A 26,137-nucleotide genomic window follows, 5' to 3' on the forward strand; every position below is an offset into this window, starting at 1 on the left:
TATGTATGTGTGTATATACATATACATATATATGTGTGTATATATATGTATATACATATATGTGTATGTATATATGTGTGTGTATGTGTGTGTGTGTGTGTGTGTGTGTGTGTGTATATATATATATATATATATATATATATATAAATATGCACTTAATCTGGATTCAGTTCTTCAGCCTTAATTTGTCTGAAACTAGAGTCTTTCCCCTCACTCCTATCCCCTTTCCACTTACATTCTATCATTTATTCAGACTATTATATGAAGCAGTCAAAAACACTTAATTTGAAATATGCCTCAGACAAATATTGACATTATCTCCCTGGACATGTCACCTAATATTTCTGAGCTTTATTCAGTTCTCTATTTGTTTCAGTTCTCTAAAACAAACAGTACATTACCAATCAGAGGGTAACCCAAGTTAAACTTGGAAACTCTCTATACCCATGGTATCCCAGGTCTCGTAGGGAAAACAAAAGAGTATCATCCATCATCTCCTGAATTCATGAGAGTAAAACCATATTAAGTTATTCTCTATCTAGTTATATAGGTGGGACTAGGGCTGGAGATGGAGCTGGAACTAGGGTTGGACTTGGGAATGGTAAGGTATGTCAATGTTTTATGGACTCATTTGAAGATTGGATGCTTTAAGGCATTCCTGTAGAATGTCAAAATAGTATAGAATTGTAGAAACATACTGCGTCACTATCTGAAGGAAGGTACTGGCAATTCACTCAGCTTTTGACTGGCTATAAAGTCAATCAAAGGAGACAGTCCAGGGGGTAAAGAGATGAATTTCTTCAACCAATACTTGAGTGTTCCATTGCTTGGGATTTTTCAAGAAGGAGAGGAAATGTAGAATCATTCCACTCTAGTCTTTAACCAAATAATCCAGGTGATATACTAGAGTACTAGAATCTATTATAGTCAAGAAGACCGGAGTGAAAACCATTCCCTAGACACTTACTAGCTATCAGACTGAAAAAATCACGTATCTTGAATTGGCTTCAGTTTTCTCTTCATTTAAAATGATAAATGGTAGTAGCACTGGACTCCCAGAATTGTTTGGAAGATTAATTGGGATAGTATATGTAAAACATAATGAAAATTTTTAAGAACTGCATGTATGAATGCTAGATACAATAACAATTAACATTAGGTGCCTTACAATACTTATAATATAGAAATGATTCTTTGCATTCACCTCTGCATCCTTTCCATCTTATCAATATCCATCATAAAATTTATTCCCAGAAATTAAAACGATACTACAAATGTGATATGACCAAAACCCCCATGATTTTGGAGTTAGTTGACTTGGGTTTTATCTCTGTCATTACCTTTGAGAGACTCTGGGCCTCAGTTTTCCCATCTGTAAAACGGTAGCTTTTCAATCCCCTTCTGAAGGGCATTTTTCACTTCTTGGTTCATCAGGGAGTAGATCATGGAATTAAGTATGGAGATCATCATTGTGGAATATACTGAGGCCATTTCTATCTGTGCAGATCCAGGGAATAATTTGACTTGTGCTGCAGATACATAAAGATCAATGTCCCACAGAATATAGTGATTGTGGTCAGGTGAGAGGCACAGGTGGAGAAAATTTTGCGTTTCCCTTCAATCAATTAGATCTTCAAGATGACAGCGAAAATGTATAAATATGAAAAGAGAACCATTAACAAGGATTTGATCAAGTTGAGCCCAGAAAAAGATAAAAATCAAAATCTCTTTGAGACTAGTATCTGAGCAAGCAAGTGCCTCTAAGAGTTAGAGATCTCCCCTACCCATTAATAGGCCTCAAGTGGAGTCCATTATTATGGGAAACTTGATTAAGGGAAGCTAGTTTTGTAGGAATGCCCACATCTTGTGTTAATATTTTAATTATATCAACCACCACTTCTTTAATATGACAATTTCTGGGAGGAACCATCTGTCCTATACGACAAGTTTTAGGGGAAAAAAACACGGCCGATGTTCTCCCCACGCCCACTACATTTAGCAATAGATCCAATCAGCACTTCCTCCTAGAGTCTTAAATAGGAGGTTTTAGTTTATTTGTATTGCTACATCTATGCTACAGGAGAAGGAGAAAAAAAAGTTGGGGCAGGAATTAAATAACTGTACGTAGACAAAGGTCAATATATTAATGGACAAAATCGATCCATGCAATAAAATACATTGAACAAATCATATGAGTCATTAAATTCAATATATGATATGAATATTTTCACCTAAAATTTTAAAGTGTCTAAGAATATCACCCAACTTATCTTTATTGCTGCTACTTCTTATTTCCATCTTTATGTACACATTGGTCTTCACCAGAGACAACAAAAAGTTATTTCTATTTAATCTAATCCTTCCAGAGATTTGAAAAAAGCAACGGAATCAAATTGTTGACTGAAAATTTGGAGCACAATTTGTAGGGATCCATCCAACAATACATTTATCTCAGCACAGGTCTTTTGATTTAGGTTTTGATTTTAGAAACTTCATATCCTCGGAGGGGATTTTGATGCCCTTGATATCTTAAAAGGCTATTAATGGCACGTATACATGCCAAATATAAAAAGTATAAATGAGATGAAAAGAAAAAGAGTGGAAAGGAGAGCAGTTCATTTGGGGTACTTCCCACTTAACTGTTCACAGTGATCTGTCTTTTTTTTTTTTAACTTAGTTAATCATTCTGAAACAACACAAGCAATAGAAACATAGGAAAGTAGGGAAAACATTCATTCTGGAGGCACCTGTACAACAGAGTGGATAGAATGTTGGGTTTTGAATCGGAAAAAGCCAAGTTTCATGTTTCTGTGACATTTGCTATCTGTGTGTCCCTGTGTAAATCATTTAAATTCTCTGTGCCTCAGTTGTTGTTTTCCATCTATAAAATGAGGAAGCTGAATTAAATGACCTCTAAAGGCCTTTCCAGGATAAATTCTGTGAAACTATGAGACTCTCTTTGCTTGGGCAAAAGACCAGTTTGGTTATAGTTATATGTCACCTTCCCTCCCTACTCATTAGAAATAGTTTTTTCCTATTATGAGAATTAAAGTGTAAAAATATATGAGAGAGAAGGGGGACTACATTTATTATCTCATACCTGAGGTGATACAGGGTGAAGTGGGATAGCATGGTAGATAGAGGAGGAATGTGACTTGAGTGTGGGATTACTTATTCAATACTCAGAAATAGAAAAAAAATCTTTTTTTCTTGTGATATGTCAACAAGCCAACCATGTGTGCAACCAATTCCATTGCTGCCTCCTAAGATTGATTCCCATTAAATTTTGGCGTCTTTTTAAAATTTACTATTCTGTATTTATGTTGATCCTCAAGTTCTATTCACTCTCCATTTGATTTCATTATGGTTCCTCGATTTAAAACTGCAGATGGAAACGGAATTAAGGGCAGGAGGAGGTAGCAAGGGAAAAGTTGCATTGCAAAAATAACTGCAGTAAAAGAAATGAAATGTACCTGAAGTTTTCCTAAAATAATAGGGAACGAATGTCAGTCAGCAATTAGGACAGCAAGGACTTAGGGTACAAGTTAAAGTGATAGAAAGCTTTAAATATCCAGGATGCTTTGAATTTTCCTTGTTTACCTAACTCCTTTTCATAACTTCTCTCTTTCTTTTGAGAGCACCACCATTGCTCCAGCTATATGATTCCAAAGTTTAGAATTATCATTGATTGGAAGGTGGATCTTTTCTTGCTTTTTGCTTCTTCCTCTTCCCCCAATTCAATTAGATGCTTATCCATGTTGATTTCATCTATATAAAAGCTCTTGAAGGTGTTTATGGCCTAGAGTTACAGACCAAAACAGCCCAAACTGAAAAAAAAAAAACACTCAAAATGAAGTAGGGAGCTTCATTGTGGGAATGATAGAATGTAGCACATCACACACAGGGAATTGTGACAGACAAGTGAGGTAAGAAATGGCATTTAAAAATGTGTGAATGTGAAAAAATGTGGCTAGTCACGTGGGAAAGGTGAGGAATAAGCCATAGAAAGCCTTGGTAATACATTGGTAGCAATGCAATCTTAAGAAATATTCTGAGTATATTGGGTAGACTCTCTGTAGTGAACTGAAGAGAAAGCATTGTCAGGAATTGTACCCATTGAGCAGGCATAGGAAGGAGGACTAAAAGGAAGTCCTTATTAAGCTCCTATTATGTGCTGGGCATTGTGCTGAGCTCTAAAATTTCATTTGGGCCCTCACAAAAACCCTGCACACCCTATTATTATCCCCATTTTATAATTTGTGGAAATTCGGGAAAAGAAGCTGATTTGCACAGGGACACGCAGTCAATAAGTGTCAGACTGTATTTGAATTCGGGTCTTCTGTCTCTAGTTCTAAGACTTAGTTCCTTGTTCCACCAAGTTGTATAAATGGTTTTTCATCTTTGCTTTTTTATGGAATACACACGTTGATCATAAATAATAGATCTGAAGTTAGAAGAACCCTTAAAGCCCATCTAGTACACTTCATTTTACTTCATTTTACTTCATTTTACACTTCATATGTGCCTGTGAGGCACAGGGTATTAAGTGACTGCCAAGGTCATACAGGAATTAAGTAGAAGAACTAGGATTTTAACCCAAGACATATGACTCAAGGCCCAGCATTCTTTCCATTGCCCTATGCCACATCTACCACATAAATGGAATCCAGATATATAAATGTATGGAAGTAATCTCTCTCATATTTGTTCCCTTCTTTATCCCAGTATAGACCCTATTTTAATAGTGTTCTAACGTGCATCCCTACCTTAATCTTTTTACTATTGAACTCATCTTCTATATAATTGTCAAAATTACTTTTCTAAAGCACATATCTGACCCCCGTTCAAAACCTCCCTAAATCTGGCCTTAGACAGGTACTACCTGTGGGATTCTGGGCAAGTCACTTAATTTCTGTTTGCCTTAGTCTCCTCACCTGTAAAATGGAATGATAATAGCATCTTCCCCTCCCAAGGTTGTGAGGACCAAATGAAATAATAATTGTAAAACACTTAGTACAATTCCTGGCACATAGTAAGAACTACATTACATGTTGCTGTTGCTATTGTTACTACTACTACTGCTGCTGCTGTTGCTTCTGCTGCTACTGCTACTGCTACCACCACCATCACCACCACCACCACTACTACTACTGCTACTACTACTTACTACTACTACTACTACTACTACTACTACTACTACTACTACTACTACTACTACTACTACTACTACTACTACTACTACTTCAAGGTTAAACTGCAACTCCCTAGCTAGGCTTTTAAGACCCTTGACACTATGGCCTATGCATGCTCTTCTAGGCTTATTCCATGTTATTTCCTTTTACTTATTTTGCATTCCTACTAAATACCTCCCCACAATTATATAATCCACATCCCCTATCTAAAATATTCTCCTTTATCAAGTGAGAAAGTTCCAAGAACTTGTAGTGTACACAGACTCACACCCTGGTGAAACCATCTTGGCAGATGAGTAAACACCCAAACCCACCAGTGAGAAAGGAGGATATCTATCCCAAGCATATGAAGACTTCTCCTGTTGGAATGGGTGGATTAGAATAATTTGTTCCAGTGGCCATGAAGGTGGCCAAAGTAGGTACTACGGAATACTTAGAGCTTAGCCAGATATTGAATAGGCCAAGGTCATCCACTGCATCTTGGGCCATCACCACTTGTGATTTTTGTCTTGTTTCTGCAATTCAATGACTCTGGAAGAGAGAATGAATACAATTCACACACAAATCAAAATATTATTTTGTGATGTCATTGGTCCTCTTCAAAAATGAAAGATGAGCATTAACTCTTTTATCATCTATATGAGAATTCTTTTTATTTTTTTTTAACTTTCATTCTTAGCTCAGGTGCCTCATTTTCCATGAATCTTTTGTGGACCATGATCTTTTTTTGCCCTCTTCAATTTTTTTGAACAGACCAAACTTTATTCTTCTTCTAGTCTCCCAGGAGAAAGAATGACCTTTATAGAAATGAATTATTTCATTTTTGTCTTTGTATCTAGTGCTTAGCACAGTTCATAACAGGGGCTTTAAAATGTTTGGTGAATTGAATTCAATAAAATTTTATTAAGCACCTACTATGTGTCAGGCATATTTTCTATGCTCAGGTGATACAGTGACAGAAAACAATCTACTCTTGCTCTCGAGGAGCTTACACTCTGTCAGGAAAAATGATATTTACATATAAAACACAGTAAAATGTAGCCACCATAAATTATAGTATCCTGAATTTGGAACCTGAAGGGATTTTTACAATGAAGAAACCAAGGTCCAGAGAAATTTTTCCTTGTGCAGAAGTGATACTATCATTCCCATTTAATAGTTGAGCAAACTAAGATCGACAGAAGTTAATGGATCTTCTCAGTGTCTCAGACAGTATTTGAATCCAAGTCTTCATGACTTCTGATCCAGTACTGTATCCATTGTACCACCCAGCTGAAAGGGTCTGATTAGGGTTCAAAGAGGACTTCAGATTTTAAGTAACAAAGAAGTTGAGAGAACAAACAGACTAGGTATGTTGAGTGTTTAGAGAAGGTATTCTGGAGGAAAACGGGTGGCTAAACTATTTTTTAAGAGGTTAGGGTAAGATTAAGAGCGAGATATAGGGGATCCGAAAGGGATCTTTCCATCCTCAAATACTTCTCAATAATGATGCTTTCTGAATCTCGTCTTTGGCCTTATCATACTTTTCTTTGCGTTATAGTCTTATAAATAGGACCATAGATTTAAAATTACAGAGGCCATAGTCTAATTTCCTCATTTGGCAGAATAAATCTTATTCCCTTCCTCCACTTCTACCTAAAACTGTAAGCTTCTTGAGGGTAGGGTCATCATGATTTTTCATCTTTATAAATCTAATGTCTAGAACAGGCCCTTTCTCATTTCAGGTATGCAATAAATATCTATTGAATAAAATTCAGTCCAGACAGGGAAATCAAGTTGTTGTGGAAATCAAGTGAGATAATATTTATTAAGTGCTTAGCATAGTTTCTAGTACCTAGAAGACACTTAATGAATGCCTGTTCCATTTCTCACTTCTTCATATGTATGCAAATCACATCATTTGATCTAAACAATTAGGTCCTTGGGAATAAGAACAGAACCTGAAAGAGGTATATCTTTGGTAAGAGGAAATTCCAGATAAGGAAACTACATTAATACGGGGAGGTTGGCACCTTTCATTCATCTTATAGACATAGGATATAGAGGTCAAGTGGCTTGCCTAAGGTTCAACCAGTATGAGTCAGAGATGCAATTTTAATCCGATGATTCTTTGTATCAAAACCCTTTCTCTATGCAGAATGCTTCATCTATCTGTAAGGTCAAACACTGATAATTTAAACATAGTAAGCATTTGAAGAATGTGTCCTATCTTGCACAAGGCTTTTCATAATCCCCTCAGTGGGAGTTTTCTCCTTTTCCTGAATTTACTTGTAGTGGCTTTGTATATAGTTGTATGCAAATATGAGCTTATATATGTTGTAAACCAATCCATTTTCCTGACCATCCCCCATAGAATACAAGTTCTCAGTATTTAGCACTGTTCTTATCATTTAGAGTTAGGCCATCCAGTACAATTTTTTCTATTTTAGTTGAGGAAACTGAGGCCTAGAAGAAATGACTTGCCACAAGTTGACATGGATAACAATCCCAGGTTACCTGATTTCAAAGCCAGCACACTTTCCATAGTACTAAATTGTCTCACTTATAAATGTTTCTTGAATGAAATTGAATTCATTTTATTGGGACTAAAAGTGATATTGGACACTTCACCTGAGTGGAACCAAACTGACAGTTAATTTGTGGTGTATTAATAGGCAAATAGGTAAATGGATTCTCATGAAGATTATATAATCACTATTTAGAGTGCAAAGAATTTAATATATCAAGTAAGTCAAACCCCTCATTTCGTAAAGAAACTAAGGCCCAGAAAGCCGATGGGCCTCAGATATTAGATGTCAGATTCAGTATTTGAAGTCATTTTATGACTCTAAACCCAATGTTCATTTCACTATATCCCACTTCTTAGGGAGATTAGGAGATATCATCATTTGAGTGTCTATCATTCCTTCATATGTCAACTTTAAATTAATTAATCCACTATGGGTCATGTCTAAATGAGAATCAGTTATGATGAAGTTTACTTACAGTTGATGATGAAAAGCCTCTGGGTCTTATTATGGAGTTAGTGCTTGCAAAGAGATAATTCCCTCCAGTAATAACTATAAAAAAGTGAAGCTGACTTGATTAATAGGTGTCTGGGGGCCTTATTATGCTACCAAGTTTGTACAGAACAATTTAATTTAATGCATCCCTTTGAAGGTCCTATGTAATATTCCCAAAGAATTTCCATTAAAGATAATGAATACAACAGAACATTTGAAATGCTTTCACACCTGAGGCCTGAGGCTAGTATCCCCTATCACAGGAAAAAGTGATTAACAGATAATTTACTAGTTCTCATTAAGCTCATCCTTTGGTGATCTGTGACAAATTAATTAGTTTTTCTTAGTCTCAGTTACCTGGTAGATGGAGAACAATGAAAAGAGAGCTGAATCTGGAATGAGTGGACCTAGGTTGAAATCTCATATCTAATATTTACTAAATAGATGAGATTAGGCAAGTCATTTAACTTTCTCAAGGACTCAGTTTCCATATCTCTTACAATGGAGGCTACACCGATTGCCTTCCATGGTCCCTTCTAATAAGGGATAGTTGATACGGGCTATAAAATTCCCAAATGATCACTAAGATACTGCTCAGCTGTATATGCTACAAAAGTGATATAACTTAGGTTCAGGATCATGAACTAGTTCTATGTCTATGACTAAGCTGAAGTTAGAAAGTCAACTTCTTCCTATATGCCAACTATGCGAATAAGAGGAGTCATTCAAAATACCTAAACCTCATTTTCTGCATCTGTCAGAGGAGGCTAATAACAGCTATATTATTGGTTGTGAGGAAAGCATTCCATAAACTTGAGAGCATTTTATAAATTTTTGAAGAGCTAGAGAAATGTAAGATCAACATCATCAACATCATCGTTACTCTCATCTCCTTATTATCATTTATAAGTTAGCGTCCCTGTCCTTTGAATCTCACCATATCATTTCACTGATGTTATTTGCTTTCAGTGCCAGGGATTGTGCAGCTGCATGAAAGGAATGGCCTTCCACATGGACAATATAACCTAGGCAATGGAATCTGAGTATCAAATGATCATTGAATGGCAAGATATATCCCTTATGAGATGCCTGAATTTTCACAATTAGAGATTAATTCCTTTGGAGACAGCAATTTTTTCACAGTATCCTTTTTGTAAACTTACTTATTCCTGAAAGTACTAAATTATTAGTTGTCTTTCACATTAATGTGAACGAGTTTAAGATCCCTCTTCTGTGTGATAGGAGAAATAGAATAACATGAGCCCTGACACTTGAGGGCAAGGGTAGTTAGAAAGAGACGTAGAAAAGGACCATATACATCCAAAGAAAATCATTATTATTTCACTAAAATGTCAGGATTATCCAGTATTTTTATATCTTTGGATAGACAGATAATAGATAATTTAGATTAGATTGATGAATGGAAGGAGGGAGGAAGAGAGAGAGAGAGAGAGAGAGAGAGAGAGAGAGAGAGAGAGAGAGAGAGAGAGAGAGAGAGAGAGAGAGAGAGAGAGGGAGCAACAGGCACTACATAAAACTGAAGTATTTCAAACATTTTAGGAACTTAGATCACACTGAAAGTTACAAAAACTCTAGGGTGCAGAAACTTCTTCCATCATAACAACAACCTGTAGCCTTATGGAGCTGTCTGAGGTACTGAGAAGTTGTAAGATCTACCAACAGTCACTCAGTATGTGGCAGAGGAAGGATCTGAATCCAAGTTTTAATGACACCAAAGGTCATATTCACTCCTCAACACTGCTTCTCATCACATAAAGATATATCTTTGTACATCAACATATATATATATATATGTACATATATATATATACAAACATGAACACATATCCCATAAAGATATATATGAATATGTGTTCATATGTGTGTATAGACCATGTGTGTGTATTTTTTCTATAGTATATGTATGTGTTTATGCTAAAATATAGCATAGAAGATTGGATATAAGGTCTAGCCTTGCGACTAGGGATACTTGTATTTAGGTCCTATCTCGAGAAATACCATGTGACCATGGGCAAGTTCTTTCACTTCTCAGTAAATACCCTTTGCCCCCTCAGAATACACACACACACACACACACACACACACACACACACACACACACACACACACACCCATATGCAAGCACACATTCAACCACATTCACTGAGACACAATGTGGAGGAGGAATGAGTAAAGGATACAGCTAAAATTCTTTGAAAGCTTAAACTTTACATAGATGTCAATTACCTTTATTTCGTTGTGGTTTGATTATTTTCAGTAATTTTTTTTTCAATTGTGTCCAACTATTCATAGCCTTGTCTGGAATTTTCTTGGGAAAGATGCTGGAGAGGGTTATCATTTCCTTCTCCAGCTCATTTTACAGATGAGAAAACTGAATCAAACAGGGTTCAGTGACTTGCCCAGGATCATGTAGGTAGTAAGTGTACTAAGCAAGGTTTGAATTAAGGAAGATGAATTTTCCTGACTCCAGACCTAGCACTCTATTCACCATGTCAGATAGTTATTCTCTGGTCTCGTAGCTTCCTTTTAATCAATATTCACACTTTCACTTCCCTTCTATATCTGGGATAAATAGAATGCTCTATTAAATTGCAGTTATAGTTGCTTTAAATCTTTGAAGTACACAGAATTGTTTTCCTTATGTGGTGTACCTTGTACTTTGGTTCAGAGTCAATTCTTTTCCATGTGGATATTCATTTGTTTGAAACCACTTTAGTGATATCTTCCCATTGCTATGCTAGTGTTAGTTTGGCCCATTTTGCATTTCTATAATAATCTAAATGTTTTCTTAATCTTTCTTGTCTCATTGATTTTCCTTCATTTTGACCTCATATTGCATGGTGTTTATAATTTTCACCTGGTAATGTGTTTTAAAATCAGTTAGGAATATTCTAGCTTTATTATCTATGTAACTTTATTACATATCAAGAAAAAAACACTTTTCTGTAGCACTTTGAATTTCAGAGAACGCTTTTCTAACAACTAACTAGAAAGGAAATATTTATATTTCTACCCATTGTGAAAACGAAGAAGGATAGTGATTTGCACTGGGGTTCAAAATCAGTAGGTATGAAATCTAAACTTGGAGTCCAAGTGTCCTGAATTTAAACAGAATCCTCTTCCCATTTCATGATGATTCAGATTATCTAGTTGTTATTCTTATCAATGAATTTTTCTACTAAATTTTCAGCTTTCATCAAAAAATATTTGATTGGAATTTTCATGAATATTGTTTGAAATATATGCACACACATATACGTTACATGGAAATATAGAAACACTTTAACATACAAACATATATAGACATAATAATCCATTGCAGGCAAGACAATAACTATTCATACTCATTTCTCTCTATCCACTTTTTTCTTTTATTTTTCTTTCTGCCTTTTTCTTCCTTCTTGTTTTTTATTCTTCCTATTGCAATATATAATTTATATGGAAAAAGATCATTCCAAGTTAACATAATAACCCAGTAATTGTAATTTTCTTGATGTTATGTACTCAATTTCTCTTTGTTATCATACTTTACAGCTAGTATAGAGAAAAGAAATAAAACATTTTGTAGGTTCTGTTTATATCTTGCTGCATCAACTGGATGTTTTAAGTTTCTCTAAAAATGTTCTCATTTAATTCCTTTACTTTCCCTAAGTATATACTTTTATTACCATTTAGGAAGATATTTGCCCATCTTTCTTATGTTCATATATTTATGCCTTTTTAATAGTGGAAATTTGTGAACAAATTTACAGTCAGAGAAGCTGAGTTTGAGTCCTGGAACTGTTCTGTTTATTTATTTATTTATTTATTTTTTTTACCACCTATGTGACCTCGAATAAGTCTTTTCCTCTCTCTGAGCCTCATCTATAAAATAAGGGGGTTAGACTAATTGATCTTTAAGATTCCTTCCTTAACTAAATCTTATATCCTTGATGTTATTCTTTTCCCCTTTATGACAGTTAATCCGAGTTTTGTTGGGATTTTTCCTGGTATATTTGATTTCATTATATTTTGTTAAACTTCACAGATATTTCATTTTTTTATGAATTGAACATTTGGGGCAACCCTACATCAAACAAGTCTATCAGCATAATTTTTCAAACATCATGTGCTAGTATCATGTCTTTTTGTCACATTTGGGTAATTCTCACAATATTTCAAAGTTCTTTTATTATACAATATTAAAATATAATGTAAAGTAATGTAATATAATGTAACAATGTAATAAATATAACGTAATGTAATATAATGTCATGCAATGTAATATAATATAAAACATTGTAATACAACATCATCCGATATCATACAACATGCTATAATATGATATGCTAGATGATATAATATGATAAAATATGGTATGATATAATGTGACGTGACGTGATGTGATGTCAAATGATATGATATGATATGATGTGATGTGACATAATATGATGTGATATAATATGGCATAACATGATATAACATGACATGACATGACATAATATAGTATGTTATAATATAATATAAATATTGATTTTTCACATTATTGTTATAATTTTGGAGGATACGATGAACCATCACAGTCAAAAATGACAAATTTAATCTATAAATGTTGTGTTCTGATTGCTTCACTGAGTAGGCATTCTCCCTAGTCCAGTTAACTTTATCATGGACTCTAAGTGTTGAAGTGAAAGCAAGGGTCAATCAACGGAGCAAACTTCATTGTTGTCTTAGTTTAGGAAATTATCACAATCACCACAACCTTCAGCAACTACTACCTTGATCAGCAAAATGTCATCAACATTGAGATAAGATACTTTTTCAGCAAAATGGTTAATTGCTGAAGGCTCAGGTGATGGTAAGCCTTTTTGTTTAGCAATAAAATGTTTTTAGTTAAAATATGTATATTTATTTAGACATGATACAATTTCTATTTTATTTTATTTCTAATTTATGAAATAAAAGAAATATCTCCATGACACAGAATAATTTTTAAAAATGACTGAAAATGGAAATACAAATTTACTATATATCACTTGCTATTCCTTTTATTTATGTAATAAAATAATCACATAAATTTCTTTTTTTCTTCCCTACTTCCAGCCCTAGAGATGACTACAATTAAAGACACACAATTTTATGTCTATGTAATTTTGCATACATATATGTAAATTATTTTATATAGTCTTCTATTTATCAATTCTTTCTCTGGGTGCACATAGCATCTTTCTTCATATGTCTTTTATAGTTAATTTGGGTATTTATAATAGTGAAAATGCCTTATTCAATCAAAGTCATTGTTAAAAGCAATATTGATGTTGCTGTAAGCAATATTCTCTTTACAAATATTCTAGAACCTGTTAGTATCATAGATATGGAGTGAGAAGCGGAGAATTTCAAGGTTACCGCGACCAACATTTTATGGGTGAAAAGCAACCACAAAGCACTTTCAGAGTCTCAAAGGGATTGGATCATAAGGGAAAAGGAAAAATCCAAAAGTAACTCCCAGCTTCAAGACTTTAAGCAGAATTGGTGGTATCACACAGAATTAAAGAAATTGGACTAGGGACAAATTTTTCCATGGAAAGGGATGATTTCAACTTGGAATATGTTGAATTTGACACAATAGGAGGCACTCTGAATGAATGTGTCCAGATAGCTTTTTTTAAAATCTTGTTTATAAATATGCATTTATTTAATTATGTCACTGATTTGAGTGATTATATTATAATGTCAGTTGGAACTAAATCCTCAGACTTCTATCATACAAATTAAAGACTGAGGAATCAATTGAGTCAATTTCAAGAAAATATTAACATTTTCCAGGAGATAGTCTGAAAGGCAACTGGGATACCATCAGGGAATAGATACCAATGGGACCAAACATCCAAGTTATATATTTTCTTACAGTAGCTATTAGTCCTGAAGAACAAAAGAGAATATTCAGCAACAGATAGTTTTCTAGCCACATGTATAGTGGATGCTACCATGTTTTCACTGGTTTCTTTCTTACCTTGATATACATACTTTAAGAAAATTAGTTTTAATTTATGGAACAAAACAAACATTTCCATAATATAGTACAATAAAAAGATGATTGTACACAAAACTGCAAGTCTTCTAGGCACAACTTACTATTCCTTTGAAATAAAAAACAAAATTATCATGTAAAATTTTTTTTAAAATTTTTATCTTCCCTCCTTATACACCCACCATTAGATGCTACCATTAGATGCAAATATGTGTGTATGTATGTATGTATGTATGTATGTATGCAAAATTATTCAACGCATGGTTATGTTTATCAGTAATTCTTCATATGCCCCTTATATTAAATTTAGATATTTATGATATTCAAGATAACTTGTTCATTCAGCCTTTCTTAAAACAATATTGCCGTTGATGAATACTATGTTCTTTGGGTTCTGCTCATTTCTCTCCATTATTTCATGGGGTATTTACATATTTTTCCTAAGATCATTGAGCTTATCATTTCTTATAGCACATTACTATTCCATCACAATCATATGCCAAAACTCGTTCAGTCATTCTGCAATTAATGGGCATGCCTACAATTTCCATTTCTTTGCCACAGCAAACAGATATGTTATTAATATTGTAGAACATATGCATTCTTTTTCATTTTCCCTAGTCATCTTTGAAAATGGGCCTAAACATGGAATTGCTGGTCAGAAGGTACATAGGCAGTTTAATAATTCTTTGCTCCTAATTCCAGATTGCTCTCCAAAGTAGTTGGATCAGTTCACAATTCCACCAAGAGTTTATTAGTGGGCTAAGTTTTCCACATCTCCTTCAACATGTTTTCCTTTCCCTTTCATTCATTTTACTCAATCTGTTAAGTATAATATTGTATTTCAAGGTTCACTTAATTTACATTTCTCTAATCAATAATAATACAGATAATTGCTTCATATGATTATAAATTGTTTTGTTTTCTTCATTGGAAAACTGCTTGTTCATATCCTTTGACCATTTATTTATTGGTGAATGACTAATATTCTTATACATTTGATCAGGTTCTTCGTATATTTTTCATATATATTGATATACATAGATTTTACTTCTATTTTCCTTTTTTATTTTCAAAAAAGAATAGGTAGTAATTACGTCAGACAATATTTCATACAAAAGAGAATAATGAATGTTGTAATACAGTACAGATGTTCTTGAAGAAATTTTTAATGTTTTTCACTGTAAATGAAAATTATTGAAGTGTCGGTTTCAAAATTATGCCAAGATGATTCCATTTGAATCCATATTCTGCCAGTTACTACCAGTGAAACTTTGGGTAAGTAACTTCACCTATCCTGCCCTCAATGACGCTCATCTATAAAATAAAGTGGGTTACAATAAATTACAATAATCTTTCTAACTTTATACCAATTATCCTTCAAAGAGTTGTTGGCAAACTGTACACTTGGATAGGGATATACATATGGATGAGTCTGGTGATGGAGATGGACAACACAGGGATGAGGACAAGGATGCATATGGTGGACAGGAATTGAGGCACCAATATAGGAAGTACAAGAAGATAGCTAGGGATCTGCGATCGTATTCAGAACTCTAAGAAACTCCCTCTGTTAAAACAGATCAATGCCATCTATACTACTTAAAATCATAGAAATTTGCCCACACCACTGAGATGGCAGATCCTTTCAGCAACATCTTACAGCCAATAGGGTTCAAAAGCAAGATTTGAACTCCAGTCTTCCTGACTTTGAGGCTAACTCCATAATGGCCCACTCCATATCCCTCAGTGATGTGATTTTACATTCCAAGGCCACAAACAGACCTATTTGACCCAGAACAAGGGAGTATAAGCTTATTTTTTTAAATCCCTCAATTAAGATGTTTCTACCCTCCATTGCTGGGATTCCATACTCAGGTGTTCCAAAGTCAAGGCAGTACTTGACTTATTTACCCATGCCTGGCATTAGTGATTTTTACTATTTCAATAGCTCCATTACTGGTCCAGGACAATATTCACTGTGGTACTGGCTTGGAGATACACAAAATCCCAGGATTTATGATGCTGAAAACTGCAAGTAAAATGGACCTGGGAGATAATCTTGTCTACTCCCTTCATTTACATATTAAGAAAAAGAGGTAGATTAACCATATAGGGAGAATAGATTTGAACCTGTGTTTTCTGATTACCACTCCAATGTTATTCTCTCCATCCAGTGCTGGAAGCCAGGGTTGCTGACATCAGGGCAATAACAGACTAACAATTTAGATGCAGAAATGAATGCAGTTTTGGTCAAGACTGTGATTGATATTGTGCCGTGTTCTTTGCTATGACCTTCCTTGAGAATGAGGGTGCAATTTAAGTCTTGACTGGAAATGGTATTTGTTTTATTCTCTACAGTAAAATGAAGCAGAAAGATCCCTGGTTTTGAAGCCAAGGGCCAGGATTGGAATCCTAGCTATAGTTCTTGCTGTTTGAACATGGTCAAGTCATTTAACTTTTCTGAGATTCAGTTTCCTCATTTGTAAAATTAAGACATTGACCAGATAACTAAAGAGGATGATACCTATAAATATGTGATTTTATGAGATATAAGACTAGCAAGAATATCCAGAAGCCATCTGTTTTTATACAAGCTCTATCAAGGCACTGGAAAGATACAAGCTCTATCTAGGCATTCCATGTTACCCAATGTGAAAAGACACTAAGCAAAACAAATGTTTTTATTTCATGTGACAGATTTCTGGCATGCATTTAGATATTTGCTAACTCATTTATTTCAAAATATGATTTTATTTGCACATCATTTTTAAATTTCCTGAATTTCCTGAGCCTTCTCAAATAACAAAGTCTTTTTTGAGGAAAAAAAGAGAAAAGTCAGTAAAAACCAATCAATATATTAAAAACCAGTGGGAAAACTTATGACATCTTGCAAATCCATGGACCTCCCACTTACAAAAAGGAGTGGAGAGAAATGTTTTCTTGTTTGTTAAGTTTCACATTTCTTCTTTCTTGCCACACAGTATTCTTTGATATGTTACAATGTTCTTTAAAAAAAAATATGGTGATTGTGCTTTCCATTTACATTTTCGCACTCCTAGGTTATCTAATTTCTTGGATCTGCTAACTTCATGCTGCATCTTTTCATTTATATCTTTCCATGCTTCACTGTATCCATCCTTAGTCATTTTATGATGTATTTATGTCTTTATTAGACTAACCAGTTTCAGAATACAAAAGGAATGGTATTTGTATTACAGCAATAAATAGCAAAACAACCAAAGTTTTACAAAATAATGAAAATTATGTCAAGATACAGCAATAATATTTTAAGACAACAAGTTCAAGCAAAAATATATTTCTAATAACACAAAATCATCATTGATAATATTAATGTCACTTTGGTTAGTGATTAGATAGCTGAATGGTTTCTGAAACATACTATGTGACCCTCGATAAGTCAGTTGAGTTCTCAATACCCTGACCATTCTCTGAGAATATGATATGTACCTCTCCTGCATACACACACACACACACACACACACACATACACACACACACACACACACACTGGCATGCACCCCCCCACACACACACACCCTCCACAGCTAATATCTGCACTCTGGGATTATGATTCATTTATACTTACATACACACACATACATATATGTATATATATAGTGTATGCATATATACACATACACACATATACACACACACGTACATACATATGTGTGTATATATATATGTGTTTGCCTATTGTCTCTCCCTTTGGAACGTGAACTCCTTCAGAATGGGATTCCCAGAGCTTACCACAGTGTCTGACACATGTCTTTTGATTCGTGGGTAAATGGGATTTAAATGAGGCAGAGTTGCACGAAGTTGTCAGCCTCACTCTCTCCTCCATAGTCATCATAGTCCAGTAGCAGGACAGAGTCCAGACGGCTGGAAATGGCTCAGGAGGCATTGGATGACCTTGGCATCTTCAGTGTCTAATCAAACTCTAAGCGCTCCACATCTCCTGCTTCATCTGCCTTCATGGTTATTGGAACAAATTGTTCTCATCTGCCCATCCCACTAGCAGAAGTCTTCATATGCTTGGGGTAGACACCCCACTAACTCACCAATGGGATTGAGAACCCTTGGTTACCCTCAACCTGATTTGGCCTGTCTGCTTAAAAAGCTTACCTGGGTGTGGCTGCTGCGCATGCTGTAGTTTCCTGGAGCCACAGGTGAGAGTTAGGTGGAACAGGTGGACACCAAAGGTGGAAGAGTCCCGCAAAGGGCTCGGAAGCCTTCACACCAAAGGTACTGGTACTGGTCCTGCCTGAACACACTCTACTCTTCAGCTGACTCATAGTAAGTTCTTAAAGAAAAATGTTTGTTCTTATCTGAGGTTTCATTATACCAATAAAAGCAGAGACTTGTTCCGAAACCAAAGAGTAAAAATTGCAGTTGAGTCGTGATGGATCATTTGCAGTTATATTTCCTTACTTATGCTTAATTCAAAGATACTTTGTTTTCCAGAATAACAGAGAAGAGACCAAGATGGACATATGTATTAACGCCTCACACCAAATCATATTTAAGGTTTCAACAGAATGTTCCTAATGTCCAGCCTTTTTTTTCCCTCTGATATTTGATTGTGCCCTTCAGATGCGCTACATCTGAATCCTCATCATACAAATAAGAAATTCAATTTCATGTTTTCTCAGCTCAGTCCTCAATTACAGTTCAAGCCCAAGAGATAGCTAAAGGCAACAATTCTGAAGTCATTGAGTTCATTCTTTTGGGCCTCACCACCCTTCCAGACCTGCAGATTGTATTGTTCATCATATTTCTCATCATCTATTTTGTCAGTGTTGTGGGAAATCTTGGCCTGATCCTACTAATCCAAGTCAGTTCCCACCTTCAAACACCAATGTACTTCTGCTTCAGTCACTTGGCATTTGTGGATTTTTCTGTTACTTCTGCGATTATCCCTAACATGCTCATCAATTTTGTTCAGGAAATCAATGTTACTTTATTCTATGCATGTGCCTTCAAGGTGTATTGCTTCATTTCATTTGTCAACATTGAGTTGTTTCTCTTGGTTGTGATGGCTTACAATCGCTATGTAGCCATAGCAAATCCCCTACTCTACACTATTGCAATGACTCACAGGCTCTGTGTGCAGCAGGTTCCTTATATATACTGCTTCTCCGTGGCACTCTTTCACATTATCATCACATTCAGTTTTTCTTACTGTACTTCTAAGGTCATTAACCACTTCTACTGTGATGACATTCCTCTTTTAGCCCTCTCCTGCTCAGATACTCATGTTAAAGATGTTTTGATATTTGCCTTTGCCAGATTTGACATGATCTCGTCCTTATTGATTGTCATCATCTCCTACGTCTTCATCATTGCCACCATCGTGTGGATCCACTCAACAGAAGGCAGACTCAAGGCCTTTCCCACCTTTGGTTCCCACACGGTGGCTGTCACCATTTTCTATGGCACACTGGTCTTTATGTATTTACAGTCACGGTCTAGTCGTTCACTGAACACAGAATAACATCAGTGTTTTATACCATAGTGATCCCCATGTTGAACCCTCTCATTTATAGCTTGAGGAACAAAGATGTGAAAGAAGCTCTCAGGAAAGGGCTGAGAAATAGCTGGGTAGTTGTTCATTTAAGACAAATTCATTTAAGGCAAATGAATCAACTCATACAGCAGAAAAGAACCCAACATTATGAATGGCTGGGTTCAGAACATGCTTTTGTTTTCAGTAAATAGAACAATATTTATCGAGTACATGATATAAGCAAGACATTGTAGCAACAGTTTCTGTGCAAAAATTCAATTCTTAATTCTGCTAATTGTCCCTATGTCAAAATTTTAAGTCCTCTGGGGAATGAATGTATATAAGAGGAGTAAAGCACACAGTGGGTAGGCTGCCACATCTATAGGCATTAAAACTCATCTAGTTGAGTAGATATCTTATCTCGGACACTTATTTAGTGTGTCACCCTAGGCCAGTCACTTAACACTGATTACCTCATTTCCCTCATCTGTACAATAACCTGGGTAAGGAAATGGCAAACCACACCAGTATCTCTGCCAAGAGAACATCAAATATAGTCATGAAAAATCAAAACTAATAAAAATGATGGAACGATTAGAACAGTAGGTGATGCCTTGAGTAAAGTAATATATGCCAAGTCAGGACGACTTGATTGCAAATTCTGCCTTTTGCACTTCCTACTTGTGCAACCCTGGGAAAGCTGTTTGACTTCTCTCAGACTCAGTTTCCACACTTATGAAATGTATGTAATAATAGTACCTGCCTCACAGTCAAATGAGAAGCAATGAAAAAGTGATGTTAAAACCTAAAAGTACTGTAGAAATGCTAGATATTATTCAGTATGATTCATGCATTTGACATTGTATTAATCTACACTGGCCCATCAGAGAAAATGTATACAATGAGAGAAGGATGTCTTCCTAAGCAGTGGAGAACAATGAAAATAGCCCTCAACTCAGTCTGCATTAATGATTCAGCCTCTGCAACTCCTGTCTTCTGTGAACTTAGCTTATGGGAATCATAGAATCTATATTGGTCATGTCCCATGAAATTGTATCTCTAGACCTGGAGGAGGTTGTCTGACTCAAAGGCCTAAGGAAGGGCAAGAGGCTTCAGGAAAGAGAAAAAAAAACATAAGTCAAAGGTTTCATTCTGATTAACAGTGAGATCAGAACTATGTGCTGAAAATAAATTCACAAAAGAGGAAAAATATAAAGATATGGAGGAGAGAAGGAAAGAGAGAGAGGAGGAGGAAAAATATAAGGAAGGAGGGAGGGAGGAAGAAAAGAAGAAAAAAAGGAGAGAAGGCAGGAAGAAATAGTGGAAGAAAAGAAGACATAAAAGAGAGAGAAAATAAGAATTTATTTGGCAGCTACTATGTTCCAGAAACCATGCCCAAACTCTTCACAAATATTATCTAATTTGGTTCTTGCAACAATCTCCATATATTTTAGCCAAAGAAATGAAGGCAATAGAGATTAAATGATTCAACCAGGATCACATAACTGTTATCTAAGGTTGGATTTGAACTCACATAACTATCTAAGGCTAGATCAGATTTCTCACTCCAGGCCTAGTGCACTACTGTGCAACTGATTTTTTAAGGGTTAGTGTGGGTGAAAACCTTATCAAGCATGAAGTGAAGCCAAGCTAGGGACAAGCCTCTCCAAAATTAGCTAGACTAATTCCAGGTGGCATAGTCTTTCCTCAGGCCAACATTTGAATGTTTTCTGAGGTACTACCTCATACCTATTAGATTGGTTAATAGGACAGAAAAGGTAAATGACAAATGTTGGCAGGGATGTGAGGAAAATAAGATATTAATGCACTGTTGGTGGAGTTGTGAATTGATTCAACCATTCTGCAGAGCAATTTGCAAGTATGCCCAAAGGACTATAAAACTTTGCATGTCCTTGGACCTAGCAACATCACTACTAGATCTGTATCCTGAAATATATTTTAAAAAGACGAAAACGAAAAGGATCTATATGTTTAAAAATATTTATACCGACTTTTTCTGGGGGCAGAGAATTAAAAACTGCAGTTAAAAAAAGCAATTGGGAAATGGCTAACAAGTTGTGGTAGATGATTATGATGGAATACTATTGCACCATAAGAAATGAGCAGGATACTCTCAGAAAAACCTGGAAAACCTCGTATGGGCTGATGCAAAGTGAAATATAGTATGTACAAACTAGCATCAATATTGTAATGTGAGCAGCTGTGAATAGGTTAATTTTTCTCAGCAATACAACAATCCAAGAAAATCCTAAAGAACTTCTGATGAAAAATGATATCTATCTCCAGAGAAAGAACTGGTGGTACCTGAACACAGATTAAAGTATACCTTTATAACATTATTTTTATTGAGTTATATTTTATCTGTTTTCTTTCATAATATGATTATTATGAAAGTGTATTGCATGACAACACATATATAACCTATACTGAATTACTTGTCTTGTAAAAGGGGAGGGGGAAAGTGAGGAAGAAGGAAGATAATTTGAACTCCAAAATTTAAAAATAAATGTAAAAATTATTTTAAAAGACATTTCTTTTGACATGTATAAGACACAGAGGAAAATCACAATGTTTGGAGTCAAACTGAACTGAGTTCAAATTGGCCTCAGATATTTATTAGCTATATGTTCCTGTCTAAATTATTTAGGCTCTCATTGCCTCAGTTTCCTCAACCTAAAAAATGAGAATTACAATAGCATCTACTTGCGGGATTGTTGAGAGGAATAAATGAGATAATATTTTAAAAATCACAAGCCAGTGCTGGGCATGTAGAAAGAGCTATTACTTGTCCCCTTTCCCTTCCTTTCCTTTATATAGGGCTTAATATTTTTCCATAACTCTTTCCCATCCATTATCTCACAGAATCTCTAAGTTGGAAGCTCAGAAGCCAGCTAGTCAAGCTTACATTACAAATACTTTCTCCAACAACATTACCAAATGAATCCATTTGAAGACTCCGTTTTCTAGAAATACATTACTTACCTATATAATCCATTCATTTTCTGTTTTGTTTTTCAGTCAACAAGAATTTTAAGGGCTTAGTATGTATCTGACACTGTGCTAAGGGTCATACATACTTATCAAAGCAAAAAGAGACCGTTCATTCCCTAAAAGGGCTTATATTCTTTTGGAGAATGACAATACATTAAATGGGAAGGTATCAGTTGTGGAAGCATGGTGCAGAAGGCCAAAAAGGCATGAGGAGAAGTATGAGGAGAGTGAAGAAATGAACGTAGCTGGGAAGGGGGCTTCCCCAAAATGGGGGAAATCACCAATTTGAGGAGGGACTTATAACAGTAAAGAGACCATTCAGGATGACTTGACCATATAGTGTTTATTTGCAATGAATTAAGTTAGAATGAGTCAAGGAGGAGAAGCATGTGAGCCTGAGTAACTGTACAATTACTCAAAATGGAATTTCCTTAGGAAATTCACCAATCAGAAGAAAAAAATCACTGGGTCATTGTGGTCCTATAGTCTTTAACATCCAATGGCAAAGCTGGGAGTCATGGAGTACATTTAATATCATTTACACTAGTAAAATTATAACAGTTTCTGGTGTTTAACCATTTGACAGTACCAAGGACTTTGGTGGCAAAAAAACTACTATACTCCCTGGCTCTTCAGTAGCTCTAATGAAGCCTCTGCAAACGTATTTTCCTGGCTACACCATGGAATCAGAGTATTTGGCTGCCACTATCCAGCTCCCAGGAGAGGTGATAGTGGCAGTGTTGCTGATAGTCTGACTCACATGACACAAGCTGCTTCTTGGCTGTCCCTCAGGGTTCTTCTCTGCTGTATAACTTCCTAAGACAGGATTTGAATCTTTGTCATGACTTCAAGTGCCTTACTCTATCTACCAGGCCACCTAGATGCCCTAAAATATACTCACATAGGGCTAAATTTCTGATTCTTGAGACTTCTTCCTTTTTTGCATTATGTGGTTCTGTCAAATTGGTTTTCTTGTTGTTTCTCACAGAAAATACTTCATGGTTGTTCTTTTTCTTTCTTGTTCCCCGTATCATTCTGTAACAGCTCTACCATGCTGGCTTGGACCATGCTCCCTCTTCATTTTGAATTCAAATATTAAATAAGAACCGTCTCTCCTAGGAGATTTGCTCAAAGCACCTCCTTTAGCTACAAGGGCCACTTCCCACAAATTTTCTTGTGTTTACTTTTATGTATGTATGAATGTCAGAACGTTTCATGTATAAAATGCAAGTTCCCCTTTAAAATATAAGGTCTTTTTAAACTTTGTCTTCGTATCTGAAAGTTCTAGCCAAGTGAATGGGATCTAAACAAACCCTTAATATGACCCTGTTGCTAAATCATCTCCTCTAATTCACCAATTAAAACACACAAATAAGTGATGGTCGGTGACATAGATATTAATCATTGCACTTTTGGTCGTGATCTCATTCAATTCTCAAAATGGTTCTGTGAGCTAGACAAGTAAGAGGAATGGTCATAATCTCATGGATGAAGCCCAAAGAGATGAAAACCTGCCTGAAGCTACACATATTATTTAAAGTACAGAGGAAAGGCACAATACAGGCCTCTTGACTTCTTCTCCTGTACTCTTTCCACAGCACCACTTTTAAAATATTGTAAATTTGTGGATGAATGGAATTCAATACCACTGAGAAGGAGTTGGAAACTTCTGTTCCTTAGTGATTTACAGTTTTCAAATGTAATTAAAAGATGTGTTCTTTCTTCCCTTGAGAATTATCACTTCTTAAAATCTATATAGGGTTTGGTGTTTGGACGTAAGCAGATAAGAAAAGTAATAAATGAGTCAGATTCTCTAAATAAATCTTGTGCACAGTCAGAACAATCTGACTTCTGACAGGTAGGTCAGATTCACTGAGTGAATCTGGCTTGGATATCCTCTTTTTTCTACTATTATTTTAGCATACTTGTGTTGTATGTGAGTAGAATAGATATTTAATCTGGACAAGATGAAATGACTCTCGGAAAAAAAAAGAAAATAAACAGCAACTAGGAGTTCTTCAGGGTCTCCCAATATGAGTGTCCTGAGCTCACAGCATTCATGAAGAAATGAATTAAAGTAGCTGTGTAGCTCAGAAACTGGGATATATCCAAGATATTTTTAGGAGAAAAAAAGTGCCAAGGTTTAGCAATATATTAGATATATGGGGTGAATGACATTGAGTAATGAAGGATGGCAATAAGGTGCCACCCAAAAACTTGGGTGACTGTGAAGGATATTGTTTTCCCTGTGCTAGTGACATATGAAAGAGGAGAGACATTAGAAGAAAAACTATTGAGGTCTATTTTTCATATGAATTTGAAATGATATTTCTATAACATCTACTTTGAATATCCAATGTGTACTTTGTGGTATAAAACTAGACCTCAGTATAATGACTAAAGTTCAATATGTAGATATGGGAGTCAAACCTTTATGGGGATTTAAATTACCCTTTTTGGTATTTTATGGAGTCACCAAGTAAGAGTGTATAGAAAAAATAATAATAAAATGACCATCAACAGAACCTTGTGGTATAGTCACAGTCAGTTTTTGGCTGTATATGAATGAAAACTCAAGAAAAGATCAGAAATGATAGTCAATTAGCTATGGAACATTGGTCTTCATATATCTATAGCCCAAGCTGAGGCACTCCCTGGATACACATTCTTATACACAGTGATGATTTCCACGTTGAAAACTCTAATCTAATGCTTAAGGAGCAGTGGTGAAAGAAACCCTGAAGAAGGCCCAAACTGGATGACATGACACATTAAAAATGCTTCAGTCCAGAAAGTGAAGATGTTCGAAAAGCACTTAAGAGGAAAAAATTCCCTTTTATTTACATTTTATTCAGTGAGTTGACTTCTGTTACTCATTCATTAAATCTTTTTCACATCAAGACATTGTTTTGACAAGGGATAAGCCAGGCTTTTGCAAAAAGTTGCAAGATTTCAGAGGTGCGAGTCAGGACTCTCCTGGCCTCCAAATGTTACTCCCACTACCTGCTATACTACTTTCAAAACTACAAGAAGCCATGATTCTGCGATGAATATTCCCTCCTTTAAAACTTAAATAATTTTGGAGAGTTATTATGGCTAACGAAAGTCATCAGTCCGTGAATTACCCGTGCTATAATTCAAAGAGTACACTCTAGAAACAGAATCAGAAAACCAAGTAGCGATCCTACCTCTGAGGGTTTTAATTTGACTGCCTGGAGAAGTCCCTAAACTCCATGTAGCTCTGTTTCCTTAACTATAAAATGGAGATGAAAACAACTGGCTTCTGAAGATCCTTCAGGTTCTGCGGTAGATCTGTAACCCTAATGAGTCTGAGTGAACTTAGGGTAATTTTCAGATACAGAAAGTACCA

The 26,137-nt window shown here is 35.4% G+C and overlaps 1 protein-coding gene across 1 annotated transcript; it reads left to right on the top strand.

The window, feature by feature from the left end:
• The first annotated feature begins 1,650 nt into the window (after window positions 1–1,650).
• On the top strand, window positions 1,651–25,565 carry LOC140522594 (olfactory receptor 8U3-like). Its single transcript, XM_072637970.1, is given in 4 exon segments — window positions 1,651–1,738; window positions 18,902–19,738; window positions 19,741–19,842; window positions 25,531–25,565. Coding segments are annotated over 4 exon segments (1,062 nt in total).
• Window positions 25,566–26,137: the final 572 nt, after the last annotated feature.

Source organism: Notamacropus eugenii, chromosome 2, assembly GCF_028372415.1.
Source record: "Notamacropus eugenii isolate mMacEug1 chromosome 2, mMacEug1.pri_v2, whole genome shotgun sequence".
In the NCBI taxonomy this organism is placed as follows: Eukaryota; Metazoa; Chordata; class Mammalia; order Diprotodontia; family Macropodidae; genus Notamacropus; species Notamacropus eugenii.